Source organism: Haliotis rubra, unplaced genomic scaffold, assembly GCF_003918875.1.
Source record: "Haliotis rubra isolate DU_JTF1 unplaced genomic scaffold, ASM391887v1 Scf21, whole genome shotgun sequence".
In the NCBI taxonomy this organism is placed as follows: domain Eukaryota; kingdom Metazoa; phylum Mollusca; class Gastropoda; order Lepetellida; family Haliotidae; genus Haliotis; species Haliotis rubra.
This window is the reverse complement of record NW_025766114.1, coordinates 2243922-2268333: the sequence shown is the minus strand read 5'-3', so window position 1 is coordinate 2268333 and position 24412 is coordinate 2243922. Positions and strand designations below refer to the sequence as shown.

The 24412-nt window shown below is 38.4% G+C and overlaps 1 protein-coding gene across 2 annotated transcripts in view; it reads left to right on the top strand.

The window, feature by feature from the left end:
* Positions 1-3973: 3973 nt before the first annotated feature.
* The window catches only part of LOC124276549, an 89990-nt gene continuing 69551 nt past the window's right edge, over positions 3974-24412 (top strand). For both annotated transcript variants that reach the window (XM_046712190.1, XM_046712191.1), the window contains exon 1: positions 3974-5719. In XM_046712190.1, coding sequence (XP_046568146.1) covers positions 4027-5719 — 1693 coding nt within the window. In that variant the 5' untranslated portion in view covers positions 3974-4026. The remainder of the gene's footprint in view (positions 5720-24412) is intronic.

The window sequence follows — 24412 nt, the reverse complement described above, 5'->3', positions numbered from 1 at the left end:
CTCGACCTCGCTGTAACCGCGAGCCTTGTGCCCCTTTACATGCTGGCCACAACTTGAACACTATCATCATGTTACATCATTTTGATTATTCAACACAATTAACACTGATTCATATAAAATCGACCTCCTCCGTGGTGTAGTGGTTAGAGCGTCCGCCCGGGTTCGATCCCTGACCGCGTCATACCAAAAGACGTTAAAATATGGTACTTGTTGGTCCCTGCCTGGCGCTCGGCATTGATTGGTACAACAAGGACTGGTCGGCTCGGAGTCAGTATAATGTGTCTGAGTGGGGTATTCATGCTTCACTGCGGCATGGTATCTCAGTTGGCTAGCACTATAAAACCAGCTTAAGTCTGGGCTAGTACAAGCAGCCGCACATACACATACACACGCATGCACGTCATCATATGAGCAAAATATTCTCAAGCACGACGTTAAACCCAATTTCACATCACATCACATCATATAAAATCATACATATAAAGATAATTAAATGCAGCACAGAGGGTTTTTGGTAACACTGGCAGAGTCAGGCTGGTAAGGCTCATCATCAGCTCAGGGCCCTTGCCACCTCTACATGCAGCCCAGAGAGCGAATGGGCCTTCTCCCAGGAAACTCTGCCTAGTTGAATCCACCAAGAACTTTTCCGGAGAATGTGGAGACTCCCCACTACTGCAGTCTTCTGTATTACCCACAGTGTCAGAAAGGCTGTGTTCCTGGCAGCACACACGGGATCTTATCAATGTCAATCAAGAGATTGGGAGGTACCAAACATAATAAAACCGTGAAGATCCGGGGTAGAATTGGTCTTCAGCAACCCATGTTTGTCGCTAGAGGCGACTAACTTGATCGAGTGGTCAGGCTCTCTGACTGGGTTGACACATGTCATCGTATCCCAATTACGTAGATCAATGTTCATGTTGTTGATCACTGGATTGTCGGGTCCAGACTCGATTATTTACAGACCACTGCGTTATGGCTGGAATATTGCTGAGTGTGGCGTTAAACAACAACCAAACAAAATCATTTTTCTACCACCAAGCTTGTCCTGTGAACAGGTGGTTTGTTTCCTCGTAAAAACCTGACTTCTTTTTCACCAATTTATTTTGGAACAGTATTCTGAAATCCATACCAAAATAGTCTGTCCCGTATTGCACAATCCGAGAGCTCAGCTGGGGATCTAGGATACTTTTCACAAAGCGGGTATAACGCTACGAGGATCTCCGTCTGTAGTAAAGTATAGAACGGCTGTAGCATCTGGAAAAGGGGCTCTGTATAGGCTTCGGTTGCTAAATAAGCAATTTCTTTCGCCTGTCTTTCAAAAACCAACTGGTTCCATTTTCCTAACGACTAGCCTGATTGTGCCGGCTTACATGCATAACGATAGTTCTGCTGAAGCGTTACAGAACGACAGCTGAAGCAACACAGCATTGTCTTCAGTTTGTACCACGTAGGTTTGGGTTGGTTTGGTTTGGCTGGGTTTGTTTGTTGTAACGCCACACTCAGCACTATTCCAGCTATGTGGTGGTGGTCTGTAAATAATCGAGTCTGGAACAGACACATCAACAGCATGAGCATCGATCTATGCAATTGGGATACAGTGAAATGTGTCAACCAAGTCAGCAAGCCTGACCACCCGATCCCTCTTATGACAAGCATGACCAATTCTAACCTGGATCTTCAGGGGTCGACAGACAGACAGACAGACAGGCAGACAGACACACAGCGAGCCTGACCACCCGGTACAGTTATTCACCTCTTACAACAAACATGGATTGTTCAAGAATAACTCTAACTCGCATCTTCACGGGTCTTGTACCATGTCGGTAAATGTAATAACATATTTTATCCATGGAATATTTTCTTTCTTCTTTTCCAGACTGTTTTCTAGTAATAGTTTCCGTTTTTCCAGATTTTTTTTCTACTGACCATTTGGACGCTGCTACATTAATTCCATTAGAATACCCCTTAAAGGTTCGTGGTATATTGTTTCACGTATATCCTGACACGCAGGGTACCGTTGTACAAAGCGATCTTCGCACTGTGATCGTAACATACCTTAACATAGACTTAAGACTGTCGTAACGCTATGGCTGCTTTGTACATCAGCTCTCAGAACAGAAATTAAATACAAAAGTTTCTTAATATACTCATGCCAATAATGGTTGTCACGACCCTCCCACCCCATCCCCACACACCTCCACCCCACACCCCTCTCCAATTAAAAATTGAAGAGGGTGACAACCATTATTGGCATGAGTATATTTCAATTGATGTGGTGGCAAGGATGGCAGTATTTCACCTTGCTGAGTTGCGTCCCTTATGCGAAGCAGGATCCTGTCACCCAGATTGGAATCACAGATTCGACCTCTTATGATATTTTGTCATCACTAAAAGTGCTAAAATGGAAGTAAACCATAAATGATATCTGCTAGTGCCAATGATTCTGGTTCTCCGAGAAGTCCGCTCATCAGAAGACAGAGCACATATATACAAGCAGTGAACTAGACTGGACGATGTCTTGTTAAGGTAGAGGAAGGTGCAGAGTGTAAAGTGACTGAATGAGGTTTTACGCCGCTTTTAGCACTATTCCAGCAATATCACTGCGGGGGACACCAGAAATGCGCATCATGCATTGTAGCCATGAGGGGAATCGAACCCGGGTTTTCGGCGTGACGAGCGAACGCTTTAACCACTGGGCTAACCAACCGCCCCATAGTTGAAAAGGGACTGCCTCGGTGTCTACATTGGACAGACTTTTATTGTTGTGCCGTTGTAAGACATTCGAATATAGGAAATACGTAGTATTGTTGGTATTCGGGGTTAGAATGTATTGGGTTTTTTTGGTTGTTTTTTGTTGTTTGTTGTTTAACGAAGCATCCACCAAAATTCCAGCTATACGACGTATGTCTGTGGATATTCCAGTGTGAAAACCAGACAATCCAGTGATTTGCATCATGACCTACGCAGTTAGGATACGATGACATGTGTCAACCAATTCGGCGAGCCTGACCAAACGATCCCGTTAGTCGCCTCTTACGACAAGCGTGGGTTGCTGAAGACCAATTCTAACTCCTATCTTCACGTGTACCTAGCAACCTATTGCGATCACAAGAGGCAAGCAAATACATGGTGCTGTCAGACTTGTCTGGATCGATGTCCATGTCAATCACTGGATTGTCTGGTACTGATTTAATTATTTACAGAACGCCACCATACAGCTGGAATATTGCTACGCTTCACACAGAAACGAACCCATGGAAAACGTAAAAAAAAATTCCACGAGAAAGTTGAAGATTAAATGTCATGTGTGTTAATACACGAACCATTTCATCCGTTTACCATTTAGTGGCACCGTTGGTCAAGTCTTCACGAATCATGTTTTCAAAAGCAATAAGTCAGATGTAAACACGTCTATTGAAATCCGACAGGAGAGGGCGCTGAATGATACATTTCTGAACCTCTTTGCAATGTTATCTACAATCTGGTAATGTTATGTACGTAAATCGTACGCATGAACCCGTCGGTTCAATACTACTCCATAACACTGCACTAAAATCGGATAGGTCGTATCCTTCCTATCCTCTTATAGTTTTCTCAACTTTGATTCAATGTCATACGTCAGTTGCCATAGACCATCCGTCCTTTATACAAAGACTGAAACAAGATTCCCGAACTCCCTTTAACTCAAAATCCATAAGCGGCATTGAAACAGCTGTCTATCCGCATTAGGAAGAGACCCAATGTCGTCGTTTTCCCTTTGTTGAAATCGAATCTTCCGTAATTATTATTAAGAAGAAGTAGCAGATTTAAAAGAGTTGTCTACGGCGTTTGAGTCTTGAAATTCTAAATCAGAGAAGCAGAGTTGAGAATCAATCCTCAGCACTCAGTCGGTTGCCATTCGTGGTTAGGAAAGTAGTGCGGCTGTCAACGAATCGATATGTCTGTATCTACCGATGGCTAAGCGTCGGCTGCTAGCCTCGGTGTATCAAACCTTCCCCATCCTGCCTTGGTTGGGGTTGTGGAATGGGATGCCGCCCAAGTAAGCATGCCTCAAGTAAAATCCGAGCGGCAGAGGCGATGGGAGGTGGATTTGGAGCACATTTCGGATCGGGGAAGTTTTCCAGGAGAGTGAGACCAGGCGGTTTCCCGACCCAGGTGAAAAATTCTACATCGCTGGCTGCCTGTCATCCGTCAACGGAGTTCAGTGACTTTTCGACGACAACTGCGACTTATAACTCCCCCGGGTACAAGACATCTAAAATAACTGTGAGACTGTCAAGCGATGGATCAACTTTGGAAATTGAAAAGTGTGAAATCGAGCCGGAGGTTGTCATACAGCGTTCCGAAAGTGCTCCGGTATTACCATGCGTGGACGCTTCTGAAGAGCAGACGACACCAAGCTTCCAACAGATTGTATGCGCTGATGTGTCGCCCGTACCTTATCAGTTTAGATCGGAGAAAAGTGAATATAATGAGAGTGTGTCCTTACCGTGTTCGGAATTTCACGCCAGAATTGTCTCTTCAGAACTGCTTGACAATCAGACGACACAAATACGTGCACCAAAAGCCACCATAGATGAACTGGATGATTTTTCAATTACACTTCCGAAAGCAACTTTAGCAGTTCAAGAGGAGGCTTATTTATTTTCATCAAGTACTTCGTTTGGAAAAGGGAGTCCCGAGAGCCATTCTTCGCCAGGCTCTTTACGTCATGATGGAATAGATAAGTCTTCATCAGAGAAACAGGGTGTTCAGTTAAGGAATACTGTTGGTAATACAGACTTATTGGCCAAAGTGGTGAAAAATCGGTCTGATTGTATTACCCGTCCTTTAAATTGCATTGCAAGGGCAGAAAGTGCTGATGTGTTATGTATAGGAATGGATTGCAAATCTACTTCGTGTTCATGTAATAAAGTTTACTTCAAAGATTCTCAGTCACCTTCAGCTGGAGCAAGTGCAATTTCAGACAGATCTCATATTGAAAGTGTTCAACGAAAGCTTGCCTTTTGTTCCTATTCTCACACAACAGATGAGTGTTGGGATCAGGGCATCTCTGGACTGGGTGACTTCACTGGAGCTCATGCACATACCAGACAGAATTCAAGAGATGGGAGCGAGATTGACGTTTATGGAGACGATTTATCATCCTCCATTGACAGGGCAGGCCAGCTACCACAAATCAGCCATCAACCATACGCCGTCCGTGCCAGCAGTCTTGCGATAGTTGAACCTGGAGATAGCATCAAAGCCAAGCATAATCACACTGTCAGTGATAAAACCAGAAACCTGTCACAGTCATGTTCCTCTTGTAAGACTCAAAGATGGATACCTGATATCACTGGTGCCAATTTTTACCCACATAAGAGATTGGGAGAAGGAAGGAACTTGATTAAATCTGTGACAAACGAGATTACCCTTTCTGTTCCGCGTGTAAGTCAGTGCCCACTTGGTTATAATGAAAATGTAAATATGGTGACCACTGAGACTTCAGTGGGGGAGAAACGTACTTCTGAGGCTTCTGACGAAACTGGAAACTGCGTTTGTAGGCTGGAGGTGCCCCATGCACCTACAATGACCGCTAGTGATTGTTCTCTGACATGCAAGGAAGGCATTCCTGTTGTCATGGAAACTGAATTGAAAGCTGAAGAAGTTGAGAAGACGGATGATGTTGTTTCAGAGTGCGACATTGCTTACGTGCACAGGGATTTTATCAATGGTAAGAATTGTCTGTGAAACTGTCATAAAAATAGTTCCTTACGTCCTTTCATGATGTTCACAGGAGTCATTAGTGACGTCTGGGACGCACATATAATAGCAATATGAGACTGGCATAAGTAGTGGGTTGCTCTGTGAACAGTCTATACAGATCACAGAGCTCTTAAAAAAACATAACATTCCTGATGCCTCCCCCATTCCCCACCCTCCAGTAGGAACCATTTCCCCCCAGAGTGATTTCCAGACAAGTACAAATCTACCCTGGGGGGATATGTTTTGTAGATCTCTGCAGATAAATGTCTCCAGACTTGCCTACAGCGCTGGTATTTATGTAAAATTAGGGGCCTTTAACAAATGGTATGTGGTGACTTCATGTATAGGTGAATGAGAGGCTATCTTGATGGCTGGTATGTGCCATCAATAGTCTGTTCCGGGCGACTATTTATGGGTTGGAGGTGTAGGTATAGTTAACTTTCTGTCTATTATTGTGAGTCTGTTTAATTTTCCATTTATTCCACTGTCTGGAATTGGAAGTTGGGTTAATGATCAGATGGTTGTGTTAGTAGGAAGTGACTGGTGAATATTTGATAACTTTGTATTGCAAATAAGTGTTGGTTAATACTCGATGGCTATTATGATTGGAGGTGCGAGTGGGTTAATTTTCTTTTGGCTGTTATGGTTGAAAGTGTCAGTTGGTTAACTTTCTGTTTTCTCTTGGGGTTGGAAGCTTAATTAAAATTTAAAATTTGGGTCAGAAGATATGTCTGATTAATTAAGTTGACAATAGGTGGGAAGTGTTAGTTTAGAGCATCTTCATTCTGATATGTTGTTTGAAAGCATGAAAAAAGCTTTTTTGATCATTATCTTGCTAGTATGGTTTTAATAAATGTCACTGTTAATATCGGCAAAATTCCTAATGGGACATTAAGCAACTTTCACACATTCAATCAAAATGAGATTGGATGGTAGCCTAGTGGTTAAAGTGTTAGCTTGTTATGAACAAGGTCCAGTTTCAATTCTCCAAATGGGTAACATGTGTGAAGCCCATTTCTGGTGTCATATTTGTAATATTGGTGAAATGGGGATAAAACCTAGCACCCTCACTCACTCTTGAAGTATAAAAGTTTGAATTGTGTCTTTCATTTTCTTTTGATAATTCATTTAGGTTTGAAGTTTCAATAATCAATATAGTGAATTTTTCTAGGGCTGTTGTACCTAGCTGGTCAGCTTATCTGATGTGTGAGTTGAACTAAATACCACGTAAGTGCCTTTGAAGGTATCATTGTTAAGGTCTTTGTAAGAAAAGATTCGATTTTTGTGATACTTCATGACAGTGACATACATTTTATCAGTCTTAAGAAGAAAAGAGATTAAAACATGAAAAATTAAAATGCAAAGTGCATGTTTTTTAAAAATATTTTTAAATTATTCATTGAAATGTATACATGTAAATGTCATCGTCAACATACCATCAACAGCACTGCAATCTTTAACTAGTTCTGTAAGAAGTAAAGGTCACTGTTTCATGATGAATTCTTTGTTAGAATGGCTCGATAATCATGAAACTGTTATGATTAAATGTTTCAAAAGCAGAAATACAAATGGCTGATATATGACATAATTGACTCCATATACAACCATCAAGCTTGACAGCATGTCGATATGGTTGTGTTTAGAGAAAGCTAAAAGTACTTCTTTCTGTGTGAAGTGTGCTATTTTCAAGACCTGTTGTATTGGCATGAGTTTTGATTGGACCTGTAGCATTTCAATAATACTTCTTTTTGTGGGAGATGTGCTATATTTAAGACCGGTAGCATTGACAAGTGTTGCAATTGAACTCCTAGCTTTTCAGTAGTACTACTTTTTGTGCAAGGTGTGCTATATTTAAGACCTCTTATATCGGCAAGGATTGCAGTTGGACTCCTAGCTTTTCAGTAGTACTACTTTTTGTGCAAGGTGTGCTATATTTAAGACCTCTTATATTGGCAAGGATTGCAGTTGGACGCATAGCTTTTTCTGTGAAATCTGTATGAGGCTTAAAAGTGGCAATGTCAAATGTGCTGTCCTGCATTTTGTGAAAATAACAGTTTTCATTTAGAGCAGATCCTTGGCACCATTTCATGTTTAAAGACAATTTAATGACTATCAGCTTTTCATGGAACTGTATACATTGACATTAAATCCATAAAAAATGTGATTGATATTTGATGTCTGATGATTTTCTAGCTGTTTAGTTTTCGTATGCTTTTCAAACTTTTATGATATCTGCAGCTGCATGAAATGTGATAAGATAAATTTTGTAGAAACGTTTTTGAAAGTATATAGAGCCTATTGAGCAATACACCTTTATTTAAGTGTGTCAAGGGGTACTCGTAATGAGTTTAAGGGATAGCTTCACCATGTACATCCTCGATAATCTCCAGGGTATACGTTACGATAAATCTCCACCAGTACCCTGGATGCATCTATGGCTCGGCCCGATAATTTTATTACCTCTCTTTGCTGGCTCCGCATTCTCACAGTAGCCAATCAGCTAAGTCGCCGTTACAACCAAGCTTGCCAGTGTCAACAAACATAGTGGTCGCAGCCTAGAAGGTTTATTCGCAGTGCAACTCAGATTTTGAAAGAAATCATACAGAAAAATGTACAGGTCTGAAACCTTAATAACATATGCCAGAACTCTTTCTACCTCTTTCCAAGTACCTCTGCAACAATTAGGTTGCCAAGTTTAATCGGTTAGAAAGTGAATTGTGACTGGTACGCTCAACTTCCCAGCGTAGACACCTGATTGGATAAAAAGCCAGCCAAGGGAGGTAATAAAATCATGGAGCAAAGTTGTAGATGCATCAAGGGTATAGTGGAGATTTATCGGAACGTATACCCTGGAGATTATTGAAGATGCACCATGTAGACAAGGAGAAGACTTTGATACGCTGATTTATTTATATGAACATCTTAAATATATGTAGTCTACAAATACACACACACATGCACACACACACATAATGAGCGTACAGAGACTTCTCAGGAAGTGAACATGTTCCTAGCAAGGTGAGAACAAGAATCTTTAAATTGATGATTTTAATGATGATGATGATGATTATTATTATTATTTTGATATATATGTGCGCTTTCCGACATGACTACGTGTTTCACACATGAGGGCCGAATTCCTGACATAATGCAGAGGTACAGATAAGCAGTGGATCAAAGTGTCAAATCTTAGCTTGCGTACGTGTGGATAGATAAAATAACTGAGGTATATTGAGAGGTTCTATGTCAGGACATGAACTTGACAACTTGCAGTCTTTCTTAGCATTTCTCATATTACAGATCAAATATAAATAACAAACTCCAATTTTTAAACTTTTTTATATTTTTAAAATTAATGGAAAATGGCAAAATACCCAATTGAGCCTGAGTGAAGTGACTACAATTTATTTGGTTACTCAAAGGAAAATTAGGATACCCAATTGAGATGAACAGAAGCGAGTACATAACTCATTGGCCCAAAAAGGGTGCATATTTTGCACTCGGCCCGCCATGCCATTAAGTGTTTGAATTTTGTTCCAGACCAATATTTATCCCATCTTACATGTTAAAGTACCAGTTCTGTCAATTCACCAATGACAACAAAGACAGATTGATAAACCAACCGTTTTGGGGATTAACATTATGAGAATGTTATCTTAAGGTTTGGGGCTAGTTCAAACCTTAAGTTGCACAAACTGGATGAGAATCAACTGTCCATTGATTCTTGACGCTAACCAGCAGGCAAGTGATATCTGTTGTTTTAGCCCATTAGCTGTATGTAATTAGGAACTGCTTAGGCTTATTGAATACAGAAGTAAGTAGGAGGTGTAGACAATGTTATTTCAGGTTAATGTAGATTGATTACTGAGATTAAGGTTTGTTTATATGGATACTTAGATGCCACAAATTATGTCATAGATTACATGTCATTTAGATTAAATATTGCTTGAAAAGGGATATTTTTTTTCAATATTTTTATTTATGTAAAAAAGTAATTATGGTTTAGTATTTTGGTAATTTAGAACATTGCACTAATATGTTATAATTTTGAGGATTATTGCAAATTAAGGTTCATGTGTAATGCCTATGATAAAATCTTTTTCCATTTCTGAATACCCAAATATATTTTTTAAATCCAATTGTGCATCCAAAAATGTGTACATATTCATAATTGTTTGTGTGTTTGTGACTTTTATATGAGGTTCCACATAAGAAATGTTTTCAACAAGGATGTTTGTAACACAGGCAGTGGGAACCACTCACTCACTCACGCACAAATTAATGAACTCATCACTTCTCCATGAACTCACTCATGAATTAATGAACTCATCACTTCTTGAACTCATGAATTAATGAACTCATCTCATGAACTCACTCAAATTAATGAACTCATCACTTCTCCATGAACTCACTCATGAATTAATGAACTCATCACTTCCCCATGAACTCACTCATGAATTAATGAACTCATCACTTCCCCATGAACTCACTTATGAATTAATGAACTCACTCACACTCATGAACTCATTCATGAACTCACTTCTTGAAAACTTATGTAACAAACACTGTTTCAATCTAATATTCCTTCATTCAAATTACACTATCACGACAATAACAAAATGTTCAATACGGACATGTCATAATGTGTCTGTTCACACCGATATGCCAGGAGTTGCGGATCTATAGGGTCAATAACTCCACGGAGTGTACAATCATTTCCTCGTAATCACACTCGCCTGCTCGCTGATCAATCATTATCGATCATCAACAATTAAACGTTAGGCTTTCAACAAGACTGTCTTCTTTTCACAAATTACAGCACAACAATCATTACATGAAATAACTGTAACATGTAATTATTCAGTTCTTCATCCGTAGACCTTCTGTACGAGAGTATTTGTTTGAATTTGCAACTTATAAATTTAAAAAATGACGTGTTGATTTGTCTGTGTTTGACATGGTTGAAGCCATTCATGTGTTTTGTACAAGAAATCATTAGTCGGGAGTAGTTTTGTTTGTGTGCACCGGAGAAATGATTGTAGGTCATTGACTGATTCGGATATATTTATTTTCGTCATCATTATGTTGCTGTGACTCATATTGAACAACGACATTTCAAATACTGTTTTAAGAAATGATTTAGTAATGAATAACAAAGCCGGCTGTTTGGTGAAGTGGTCTTTGCACAGAGTTGAGAGTTGTTTGTTGATACATATCGGTCAGGTTTGTGGAATGAGTGAGTGATGGGTTCATTGCCATGGTAACATTATCGTAATCCAAAGTGTTTCCGATGCTGTCAGGTTTTTGAGGAATGTTGAATGTGAGACCGGTTCACTATTTTGGTGCCAAACAAAAGCTTGGTATATTTTCTGGGATAGTGATGGTTAGATAAGGGCAAACTTTATGGATGAACAACTTATTTATTCAGGTGATGTGACGTTTTGAGAAGATTCTGGTATCGTTGTCAAGTAGGTATGTTAGATCAGGACAAAATTTATGGATGAGCAACTTATTTATTCAGGAGATACAACGTTTTGATAAGATTCTGGTATCAACTTTGCATCACCAGAATAAAGAAGTTGTTCATCCATAAACTTCTCCTTATCTGTCTCTCCAACTTCTAAAAATACCACTCAAAGAAAATAGTGATGGTTTTTCATAATGTCTGTGAGATACTGTTTAAATGTGGTAATGATACAAAAGAATATCATATTGAGAATGCATGGCACCAACACACAAAGAATCATAAAAGGTTAGGACTTATAAAACCAGATAGTAGCTTCAATGAAACTCATAACTAGGCCTGTCACAAGTCACTTGTGTATTTGGTTAATCGAGTTATATTCATTCATGAATTCAATCCAGTATTCCATTTATTAGTTTCATAGATTCATGAATTTTAGAAAGGAGAGTTTTTTCTTGAATTTGTGTTTCATTTATTAAGTGAGATATGCAAAATGGAATATATCTAATGCAGACAAAATAATAGTCAGTATTCTTAAATATTTAAGCTGACAGCGGTGGTCACTTGTCATTGTCGGGGAAAAATTAACACTGTCAACATGGTCAAAATATCTCAAAGAATGATCTAATTATTGTTTCATTGAATAAAATGAATATTCCATCAACTGCTGACATGTTATTGTATTTCTTATTCATATTCGTTACCCAGTATTCATGATATGCATATTTGCTTCATTGTAAATTCGTTGCAGCCCAAGAAACTACTACCTGTTTTGTCTAAAATCTGTGTTCAAAGTTGTCAGGAAATGAAGTCTACATATTTGGAGGTTAGGGATGAAGGTTTTACAAAAATAGCTTCCGACATCTAGAAATACATTGTAAACCCTGTAGTGAAGCTTAGCAGACATTCCTAAACCCTCCACCGGTTACACGAAATGGCAGATAAACAATGTATTGATGATGGGGGTGTTGTAACCGCTGCTCATTAGGGGCAAGCTGGTAATGATTGTACTTGAATTCAGTGAGTAAATGTTATCGGGGATCGGTCTGAACCGGCTCAAAGGTCGATGTCGGGCCCCAAGTCTGAAACAAATGTCATTCCAAAAATGGAATGGAGTTTCTAATTTATATCAATATATACCACAAAGAGCTAGATTAATGGCTTTGTAATCTGGATTTCACTGACAAATCAAAGGAAGAGGTTGTAATGTTTAGTTATATAATTTTACCCATGAAAATGCGTTGAGAATTGGTCTTCAGTAACCCATCCTTGTCGTAAGAGGCGACAGGATCAGGTGGACAGGCTCGCTGGCTTGGTTGACACATGTCATTGTATCCCAATTGTGTAGATCGATGCTCATGCTGTTGATCACCGGATTGTCTGGTCCAGACTCTATTATTTACAGACCGCTGCCATATTGGAATATTGCTGAGTGTAGCATTAAACAACAAACAAGTCACAAACAAATTTATATATTATTGTGCATTGTCTTACATTAATTTCTGACTCTTTGTACAGTATTTTAATACAGCACCTGTGAATTTCAGAACGTAAGAACTTTGAACACTTCAAATAACATTTTCCCCCATTTTGACAGCCATGGTTTAGAATTCTGGTTAATTCTCTGATTACCCACTAAATGGCCTTTCATGCATATAATAAGTAATAAAATAATATATAATAAGTGTTATCTTGAGGTCAATGTCATTTTTACTCTGTGCCATTTTGTGATCCTGTATGTGAAACATTGTTTTAAATTTCAACAGATGCTATTGACTTGGTTATAAAGACAATCCCAATATGTTACCATGTATAACAATTTCATTTACTGTTGGGTAACTGCATGTATGCCTTATTTTAACCAAGTTGGATTGAATAAGAAAAATAACCATCTACATATATACTCTGATAAGCTTCCTTGGAAAGTTTTGTCTTGAGACCTACACTGAGGATTAAGCTGTGTCTGCTATATTTCAGTTATATTGTGGCTCGACTGACAAAAGCATTTATTTTTGGGGGGACTCTGTCATCACATCACAGTAAAACAGTCAGTAAAATCACAGATTTGTGTATAAAACTAGTTTGAAAAAATATCAGGAACATATGTAAGTAATCAGTGACATAATTTGAAAGTCAGGCTATAGAACGCCAGCAGCCCAAAGTAGACCATTTTGTAGGAACCATGGTGCCATCTGGTAGCTCTGCTATGTGAACAGTATCCTGTAGGATCTTTATCACCCTTCAAGCTCCAAGTGATCCTCCAAGCTAAACCGAAAATGAAAAAAAAAATTAATTCTGTGACAGTTAGAGGTATAAATTAAAGCTATTTAAATAAAATGGTCTTACGATACTCTCACAAGGGGACAATTTGATACTCTGTGAGAATTACCATATTTTTTACGGTATAATGATCACTTTTTCCCCCTGAAATATATCTCAGTAGAGTCGGTTGCACATTATATATGCAGCACTGAATTTTGATATATTTTCTCCAGTTCTCTGACTTGGTTGACACGTGTCATCGTATCCCAATTGCGCAGAGTGATATTCATGACTGGTCCTGACTCGAATATTACAGACCGACGCCATATAGCTGGAATATTGCTGAGTAAAACAACAGACAAACAAGTAAACACAGCCACATTAGTCAGATGACCCTTGTTTAATCTAATTTCATTGTATCCTTCCATGTTGTGTCGTCTATCAGTCACCCATATTTGGAACAACATTCCATGTTTTCATGTCTCCAGGTGCACCTGAAGGAAACATGTTTTTCCATTAAGAAAGTTTGATTAATTTTACTTTTTTCGTCAAGTTTTACAAAAGGAAATAGTATCAAGTCTTGGAGATCAAACATGTTTTTAGAAGGAATCTTTAAAATTGAAAATTCCATTAGCAGACCCAGCATGTAGTCACCATTCTCTGGTGATGTTTTATTACTCGTTCTCTAAGTGAAAACTCCTTCCTCTGTAAGAAGAAGATATTAGTCCTGTCAACGTGGTCCATTCCATGCTTTTACTTCCACATTACAAATTGTCAAAGGAGAAGTGATCAAAAGGTTACATAATCGATGCTTGTAATTTAAGGACACATAAACACTAGACATCCTCCTAAAGTGGTGATATTATCGTGGTTTGGAGATGGGTGACGTCTCCACAGATTTACTTGGCACGGATTCAAAGCCAAAAAACTGGGACTCGAGTGACAACAATAGCTCTTGTCTGCTGCAACACTTCAAAGCTGCTTCGTAAAAGTCAAATCAGCTGATGATGTCAGCCATCTTGATGTAGATACTCTAGTGATTTGAATAAGATGCACAACTCTTCGTCTTTTTCTTTATTTTGCAAATTTGTAAGCCCTAAGTGCTTGCAGACTCTTATTTCAAAGAGTCATCCATCACTTTTATATTCCTTTTTAGCCATGGTCTAGTAGAGAGGAAGGTTGTGGTCCAATCACCCTCGCCTGTCAAACCAAAGACGTTTAAAGATGGTCCTTGTTGTTTATCCTGCTCTCAGCTTCACAGGGACTTATCGACTCATGGTCAGTTTGCTGTGTCTGAGTACGGTGTCCTCGTTAAACAGTGGGCTAACACTATGAAACAAGCATTACTTTAGACTAGTACAAGCAGCAGCACACACATATGAAGGCACATTGCAATATAAGTGCGATAATATTGAACGCGACATTAAAGCCTATTATATTGTTTAGTCTCGTTATGTGTGTTTAAGTCTCAGTACTTGTATTACACCAACAAGGCTTTTTAGGATATACTCTGATCATTTTCGTTACAGTCAATATACTTTTAGCTAAATTAGCTCTTATATAAATTTTGATAAAATGTATGTCGATTGGTTTGATCAAAATCAATGCAGTTGTCATTATAGTGTAAATATTACGTTTATTTCATTGTTAGTGAAATGCACGCATGTCGCATGGTGTTCCATATTAAGAGTGTTTGCAGTTCGTTGTTTATGCTGTGTCAGCATTTTTGGAACAACATCAACATTAATTTACAAAATAGATGATAATGGTGTTTTGTTTCTTGATCACTATTGATTTAAACGGTGAAAGGGAGTAGGGGTGAGTATTGCAGAGAATTTTCATATTGCGATTTATTGTGATGCGAAAGCATATATTGCGATATGTATTGCAATATATTGCAAGAAGTATTTTAAAACATAAAACTACTTATAATCGAGTTAATGCTTGATTTATAAAGCAAAAACACAACAAAATAACTATGGTGGATTAAGCTTTAACAACAACCCTTAATCATGACAAAAACAAAATGTAAATAATATTTGGCACAAATGAAACAAGGAAATATCCAAAGATTTCCGAGTGTTACAAAGTTTTCCGAATGCAAGTTGAAGAACCGTTTTTTGATCAGTGTATCGCAATACGTATCGTTTTCATGTCTGAGCCGGTTATATTGTGCAGCCCTAAAAAGGGAGCAAAGCATTCACTTAATAAACATACAAACTAGTTGTTTTTCATGACTCACGCAGAAAAATTACAGCCATATGACTGTGTTAATCAAGACTGGACCAGAGAATCCAGTGACTGACATGAAGAGCATTAATCCACTAAAAGAAACTGCCTTTAAAATTGTTAGGTTCACTAAGATTGGTTGGCGGTTGTTTTATGCTGCACTCAGCAGTATTCCAGTTATAAGGTTCAGCAAGAATATGGTCGTCAGATAATTGGAGCTCAACATTGTTTCACGCTTGAATCTGCAAACCAAAAATCCTACAATCTGTTGTAGGCGGGGATGGAGGATGTTCGGTCAGTCACCCGCCTGTATTTAACATGAACGTTTTCCCATGTGTAATCAACAAATTGATTCTGCATCTTGACTAAGCAGTATTAACAGAATGTCCTCCTCTTATACTAGACCAGCAAGATGGGACCGTGTGGCTCCAGTGGTATAGACTCTGATGGTAAAAGGCAATTGTTTCCAGGATAATATGATTGTTTTACAGAAATTGCTCTGAAAATTGATTTAATATTTTCTTATGATAATAGTAGACATAGAATGATGCACTTTAGGTTGTATAAATAATGGGATATAAAAGGCTATGGGAGACAAACTGCTTAACAGTGGACTGGTCGTGGGTGGGATGAGGGGTTTCGTGTTGGTTTTCATGATGTTCATTCTGACATGTTTTCAGCAAATTCAGATTTGTTATGGCTTGGAAGTATGACTTGGCTCTGTGGGGTTTGGGTTTGGTTGCCATGGAGATGGTTTGTGATAGTACTTTAGAGGTCAGTTTTTTTCAGCCATTGAGATATGATGGTAGTTCAGTGGTCAGTTATGTTTGCCATGGAAATGGTTTTTGACATATTTAGTTTCGTAATCAATTTTGGTTGCCATAGAAATGATTGTGATAGGAAGTAGTTCAGTGGACAGTATTAGGTTGTCATGGAGATTGGCGATGAAAGTAGTTCAGCGAATAGAATGTAGGGTTGCCATGGATACAGCTTGTGCTTGAAAACCAACATAGTCACATTGTAAAGTAACCTATTGTTGAAATACCAAACTTCTGACGTTCTCACTCACATGTAATAAAAATACCCCTGAAAAAGTACCCTTGGCTCTTCTGCCACCATAGTGTTGTTTTAAGGAATGTTTTGAATGACATGGCGCAACACTAGACGCCCGATCAAAATGCACTGTTCTTTCACTATTGACTCAAGCTCTGATATCACCAGTAATCGACTTGACGTTTCTTGTCCCATCTCAGATACAAGCCTCATAGTACTAATATGGATCTTAGTGAAGATGCCTTAGTGAAGATAGAATGGTCCTTCAGCAACCCATGCTTGTTTTAAGCAACAACTGACAGGATCACTGAATTGGTTGATGCATGTTATCAGGATGTTCACTGGATTGTCTTGGATTGATGCATGTCATCATATCCCAGTTGTAACCTGATGCTCATGATGTCAAACAACTGGATTGTCTGACAGACAGCCCAGACAAAACTTCATACTTACTTTGCCCATAACCTTCAACCTTGAGGAGTTAATATAATATCATCTAAATATAATATCATTGACAGATACACGTTGGCAAACAAACAAACAAACAGACCAAAACTTCATACTTTGCCCATAACCTTCAACCTTGAGGAGTTGTGCTTAATATAATATCATTGAGATACACGTTGGCTAAACAAATCATCCCTTAACTGTGGACATAGTTAAAGGGCAATTGAAATGTACTGTATGTATAGCTTGTTCAAATGGACATCAGAAAACTATTTCTAGGTTATTCTGGGAATTAGTCTGGTACAAATTTAAATTACAACATTCTGTTCACAAGGAAAATGTCAGTGGTGACTGTATTGATCGTTGTTAAACAAGCGATCACTGAGTGTGATATTATTGCTGTTCATCATTCTCTGGACTGTTAAAGTTTGGCTGGGTCAACAACAAGGTGAACCTGGGCTATCTTTGTTCAATGTGCTTGTGTTGCCTCAATCCTCGGTGTGCAGTCGGGTAGCATAGAGTTGAAGCATTCGCACGTTGTGCCAATGTGTTAAGCCCATTTCTGGTGTTCCCACCTCAACCAACTCACTCACTCACTTCATATTAATCATCATATTCCATTTGTGTAGGTTGACGCTCATGCTGTTGATCACTGAATTGTCTGGTCCAGACTTCATTATTTTCCAGACCATCGCCATATAGCTGGAATATTGCTGAGTGCAGCATTAACAACCACCCAACCAACCACTCCATATTAATGTGCAATATTTTTAGGTTATTATTTACATCGTGCCCCAGAACCGGAGAATACGTAATGGGGACTAAAGAAATATGTACCAAATTACAGTACTCTGCATGTGATGTGTTGAGAGATTGTGCATTGACTACACCCCAGCTGTCAGTTAAAACCAGAGGGAGTTTAGTTTTACGCAGCTTTTAGCAATATTCCAATAATATCACAGCGGGGGACACCAGAAATGGGCTTCACACATTGTACCCATGTGGGGAATCGAACCTGTGTTCTCAGCATGACGAGTGAATGCTTTAACCACTGGGCTACCCCACCTCCCCGTTAAAACAAATATGGTGTTCCTCCAGCGATGGCAGTAAAGGTTTGTGAAGCATTCAACAGTATATTGTAATTTTAATGTGACTTATAGTTCGTTTGGCTCAAAAGCGGACCGATGAATTGCAATCTAACTCGAAAACTAATAAACATAACATACTCAATGAAACGCTGATCATAATCAAAACATCATACCCACTCTGTGAGGTTTTTGCAGAATTTTTGTCCTAAAAATAATAAAGTTGTTTAACAAACTATCATTAAAATATTGACACAGTTCACTGTTTGTTACGAGGGAGGAGTGCAGAGAAAGCGACAGACAGGTGTTCGAGAAGCACGTTCACAGATTGCAATTCATCGGTCCGCTTTTGAGCCAAACGGACTATACATGCTAAGTTTATGTTTGATCAGTATCACATACTGTGACTTGAGCTACTAGTCCAATGCAGTCTAGTTAAAATCTGTTCAGTCAAGTCAGCTCAGCTAATAATTCCAAGTCCATACAATGACAAATATAATGATGTAATCCTCAGAATAGTTGACAAATGTTTTGTACAGGCCGATATTGAAAACGAAGCTAAAAACATCATTTTTGAGTTAACTGAACTTTTCAATATTTTTTCTTCGTAATTTACTGGTTGAAGGAATTTGAAACACATGCAATTTTTCTAGTGTAGCATGTAGCCAAAGGGAAACAGATTAAATTGTATACTGTCAAAAAGAAATGTGAAAATCAATTTTTCATTTCCACTTCAGAGCTTGTTTGCAGTCAGTTAGGTTTTTCTCTACAGGGTGTCAAACTGATTTCCAAAGTTTTGCCAAGAAAGAAACCAAGAAGTCGTCTCTGGATAATAGTTTTCAAATGCTCTTGTCACTTCTCGATATTCTGGGTGAAGTTTGGAAAGAAAGTCATATACATGATTTGAAACTGACTGAGAGAAATTTCCTCGACTTGACATTTCAGTTTGAATGTGAAACAGAAAAAAAATTGTCTACATAATCCCTTTTAAACTTTAAACTTTTCAAAGAAATATTACATGTATGTAATTTTTTTCTGGTATATTGGCACAGAGTTTCCACAATGAAGCAAGTGAGAAATCATTTCAGTGAATTTGTAACAAAGTCACCTCACTTGGAAATATCCATAAGTTTTATTCATTTATCTATGGGAGGCTTGCCTGCGATATTAAAAATCTGATCCTATTTAGAATTGAAATTTCAGACTTTGCCTGTTTTTAAAAAAGATGAAACCGATATTGGTTATATTGTGGAGGTTCTACTGTAAACGGAATGAGAACATAAAGTAATCAGTTTTGCAATACTTGATATGAGCTGACATAACCACAGATGTGTGAGTGAAACAAATCAGGCGTCACTAAACTTTATATGTCTCTTACATTAAAAATATTTTTTGATGATTTGATATGCAAAACATTACGACATATATATTGAGTTTTTCATGGGTTATTGTGTAGTCTACAATAGGACTGCACCGAATCCACTATGAGATGAATATGATACATAACATGAATATTGGGTAGCGATGACGAATATTATGTGACGAATACAATAACAAGCTGTTGAAGTATTATTCTTTACCAGTATGTTCAGTACAATAATAACAAACTGATTGAGTGGGTTTTAGTTTTACGTCACTTTTAGCAATATTCCAGCAATATCACGGCAGGGGACACCAGAAATAGGCTTCACACATTGTTCCCATGTGAGGAATCAAACCCCGGTCTTCGGCCTGACGAGCGGACGCTTTAACCACTAGGCTACTCCACCACACAATAACAAATTGAATTCTTTGACATGTTTGACCACGTTGACAGTGCTCATTGATCATGACAATGACCAGTGACAACAATACTATCAAATTAAACAATAAAAGTATTATCCTACCTGGCATGGATATATTCTATTTTTGCATATTTCACTTTGATAAATGTAACCAAATTCAAGTGGAAACTCTCCTTTTAAAAAAAAATCAGGAATATTCATTTTTAGAGATTCATGAATAACGAATTGAATTGATGAAAGTTTGCGGTTCGATTCACTGAAAGCGTGTATAATGTAACAGCCCTGGTCTAAATGGATGGTAATACAGAATTGAGAAGCAATGTCAATTAGGAGGTTAACATACTCTGTCTTCAGTGCTGAGCAAGGTTCCCTGTATGTAATATATGGTACAGTGGGGATTACACTTTTTCAGTAAAGTATAGATTCTAGTATTTTTGCTAGGTTGAGTCCCATCCAGGATTCGAACCCTCACTCATCGAGTCAGGCACCTTATCACCAGCACACAAAGTTAGTGATCTAACCCACTCAGCCACCGCACCTTCCACATATGTTACATTTGACCACTTCCTAAATTGCATTGTGTATTTGAGGTTATCTTAATTAATGTTAAATTAAATGTATTTAAATTTAAATTTACTCCTCTACACATTATTGAATATTAAGTTAATTTCAAATCAGCATTGTGTAACCTGTAATTGAACAAATATGTATTTGAAAAAATGCCAATCTACAATTATTGAAAATAAATTACTTTTCTGTGAATGAAAGATGTGCAGTGATGTGTTGCAAAATCAGCTCATTCAATGAGGGGGAGTAGCCTAATGGTTAAAGTGTTCACTAATGGCGCTGAAGACCCGGGTTCGATTCCCCACATTATGCATATGACCGATGCTCACCCCTATTTTTTCAGTGTAGGGTCCATTTGAAGGAATGAGAATGCCACAACAAGTGATAAGTGATGTTAGTGGTATAAATTATGACTAATATTTGTGACCATTCATAACAACACCTTTTTGTAAACTCTGATCTGGATGAATTGATGCTAAAAATAACTATTCGATCAAGTAGCTTTCAGGAGTGAGAGAAATTTCAGTATAGTTTGCTCCAAACAAACTCCTTCAGAAAAATGTCAAGAAGTATCAGACAGCCCAGATGAAAGGGAGTGATCAAGGTATTTCATGTCCCTTATGTCAAAAGTACCAATGTGCTATATGGAAATCATGATTCTTGGCATTGCAATAATAAAGTAACTTAATGCTTGGCAGGATTCAGTAAAATATAACCAATGTCAATGCATTGACTGGCTCCAATGCTGATAAAGTTTGCTAAAACAGTTATATTTGGAGATTCTTGCAGGAGTTCGCCAAGGAATAACATTCAGTCCTTTACCTTTCATGTTCAAGCCAACAGGTTTTTATTGATTTCTACTTGAGAAAATATTAATTACCATATTTATTGATGAGTTTCTCAAGCTTTCTGCAAGATTCATTATATTTATTAAGTAAGTCTATTATCTGAAATGTGTAAGAACAAAATCGAAAATGACCTTCTATGCCCAGAGAGACTATAAGGTGGAAGGTTAATCACTGGTTATTAAAAACGGCATCATCTCGTTGGATATGAAAAACAATATTCTGTGTTATTGACGATTTCTTGTCTCAGGCTTGTAATTTCTTAAGAGATGGAGAGTGGTGAAATTGATCTTCTCATCAATCATAAGGATTGATCCTGCCAATTCAGACATTGCAACAGAAATGTTGCGGAGGGGAGATAGGCAGGAGAGTGATGCGGGTTTCCGTGGATGAATTTTAGATCAATTTTGAAAGGATTTTAAATTGACTGTTCCGAAAATGATATATGGCTGGTTAAAAAGGGAGAGAGTGCTATCAAAACTAGATGATGACTTTCACCTCATGGAGGCCTCTTGCTTTAGAATCATTTTTTAGTCCACTGAATTATGTGGCGAGGGTTTGAGTGATAGAGTTTGATATTGTTTATCTGTATTAGCATTTAGAAGGTTTTCCCATAAAAGGAGGATGTTGGTTAGTTAACCTGGAGGTTAAACTGTTTTATCATCCCAAATAGCTCCTACAAGAGATATTGCTTAGAAGAGTGAAGTCAAGTGATTGATCTTGAAGATATCTTGCTGTGAAATTGCATCACAATGTGTTGCCAGCCATTGTGATGTCATAGGTTATCATGAAGTCACAATCAAATGACATCACTAGTTTCTCTGCCTCTGAAGCAGGGTAGCAGTATTTTTTACATAGCTTTTACGTAGAATTGTTTTGCTGAAAATTAAAAGAAGAATCGTGTTCAAGGAGACAGGATGGCATTTTATATTTACTCATGATGGTGAAAATGTGAGGGGGCTAGTGTGCAGATGGTAGAATCATGTTGGCCTTTTGTTGTTGCATCTTCATGTCACATAGATACTGTATCAAAAGCATCACTCTTTCGCTTAATAGTGTTCTTTTGTTTTCTCTGAGGGGCGGTGGGGTATCCTAGTGGTGAAAGCTTTGGCTCGTCACGCCGAAGACCCGGGTTCGAATCCCCACATGGGTACAATGTGTGAAGCCCATTACTGGTGTCCCCCGCTTGATGTTGCTGGAATATTGCTAAAAGCGGCGTAAAACCAAACTCAGTCAGTGAGTGAGTTGTTTTCTCTGAGATTTGTGTTGTTTTAGTTTGTTGCTGTGTTATTTGATGTGGCACTGTTGATATTCCAGCTGTGTGACCGATCAGGGAATATGTGATTCTGGAAAAGACAGTGATCGATATTATGAGCAACGATCCACCTGATCAGATTATGATGACCTGCTACCAAATTTACTAAGTCATATGAGAGGGCCATGGGGTAGTCTTACGGTTACGGCGTTTGCTTGTCACACCAAAGACCGGATCCTCATATGGGTACAAAGTGTGAAGCCCATTTCTGGTGTTACCCGCCATAATGTTGCTGGAATATTGCTCAAAGCGGTGTAAACTAAACTCACTCACCCACGCCAGGGGTGGAAGAAACTTTAAAATTGCTAGTGTACTCCGGTAAAGTGGCACATGTAAAATCACTTGCCCTGATCATTTTTCCTCTATACCGGCTGTTTTCTTGTTGATTTTTAAAAATAAACAACATATTTAACAGTGGAAAGTCAACTGGACACCGGTACAGTGTGATGTACAAATTTGCTTGCCCGACAGAAAAAAACACTGGACTCAGACGCCGGGCAATGGGTTATTTCCATCCCTGCACGAAGTCATACGTCCTGGTAAATCCCCTAGGAACAACATTTGTTTTATTTGTTTGTTGTTTAACAACAGTTTCAGCAATATTCGCGCATATGATGGTAGTCTGTAAATTGAGTCTGGACACACAATCCAGTGATTAAGCATTGATTTACGTAAATGGGTGACATGATGACATGTGTCAACCAAGTCAGCAAGCCTAACCACCTGATCCTCTTAGTCGCTTCTTCTTCATGGGTACGACTACCATCAGCTGATGGGGAACATTATAACCTGATACACCATGAGAGTTGAGCTCTCTTAGAACTACATATATATTCAGAGTTAAAAAGACACTAGGAATATCTAGGTCAGGCCTGCTAGCACGTTCCTGGTGCCATTTGTCCGAGATCTCAGCAGTCAGTATGGAAACTGGAAAAAACATGTTCTTTCATGTTAATTATTAGGGATTATTAGGCTTCTTGCAAGATACTGTTTTTGTTCATTTCAGCGCAGTGATAATCGTGAATTTTTTATCAATTTCAAGTTTAGCATACAATAAACATGCTCTTTCTGAAGTGTCAGCATGTCTTTTATTGTAATGACGTTAACAGGTTCATGAAATCTTTTACAAGCATTTGGCCCACTTTGACTTAGCAATCTTACCTTGATTGGGCCCATATGCACAAAGTGATCTTAAATCCACTTGGCCCACTTTCACAAAGATATAGCTATACAAGGTCCGACCCGTGAAGATCCAAGTTAGAATTGATCTTCAGTAACCCATGCTTATCGTAAGAGGCAACTAACGGGATTGAGTGGTCAAACTCGCTGACTTGGTTGACATGTCATTGGTTCCCAATGGCGTAGATCGATGCTCATGCTGTTGATCACTGGATTGTCTGGTCCAGACTCGATTACTTACAGACCACTGCCATACAGCTGGAATATTGCTGAGTACAGCATAAAACTAAGCTCACTCACTCGCTCTTTCAAACAGTCTTAACAGCTGCTGGGCCCACATGCATAAACAAATCTTACCTCTAATGGGACCACTTGTACTAAACAAACTTACTATTAGACTATTGTCTGACTCCCATTGTTTAACATAGACT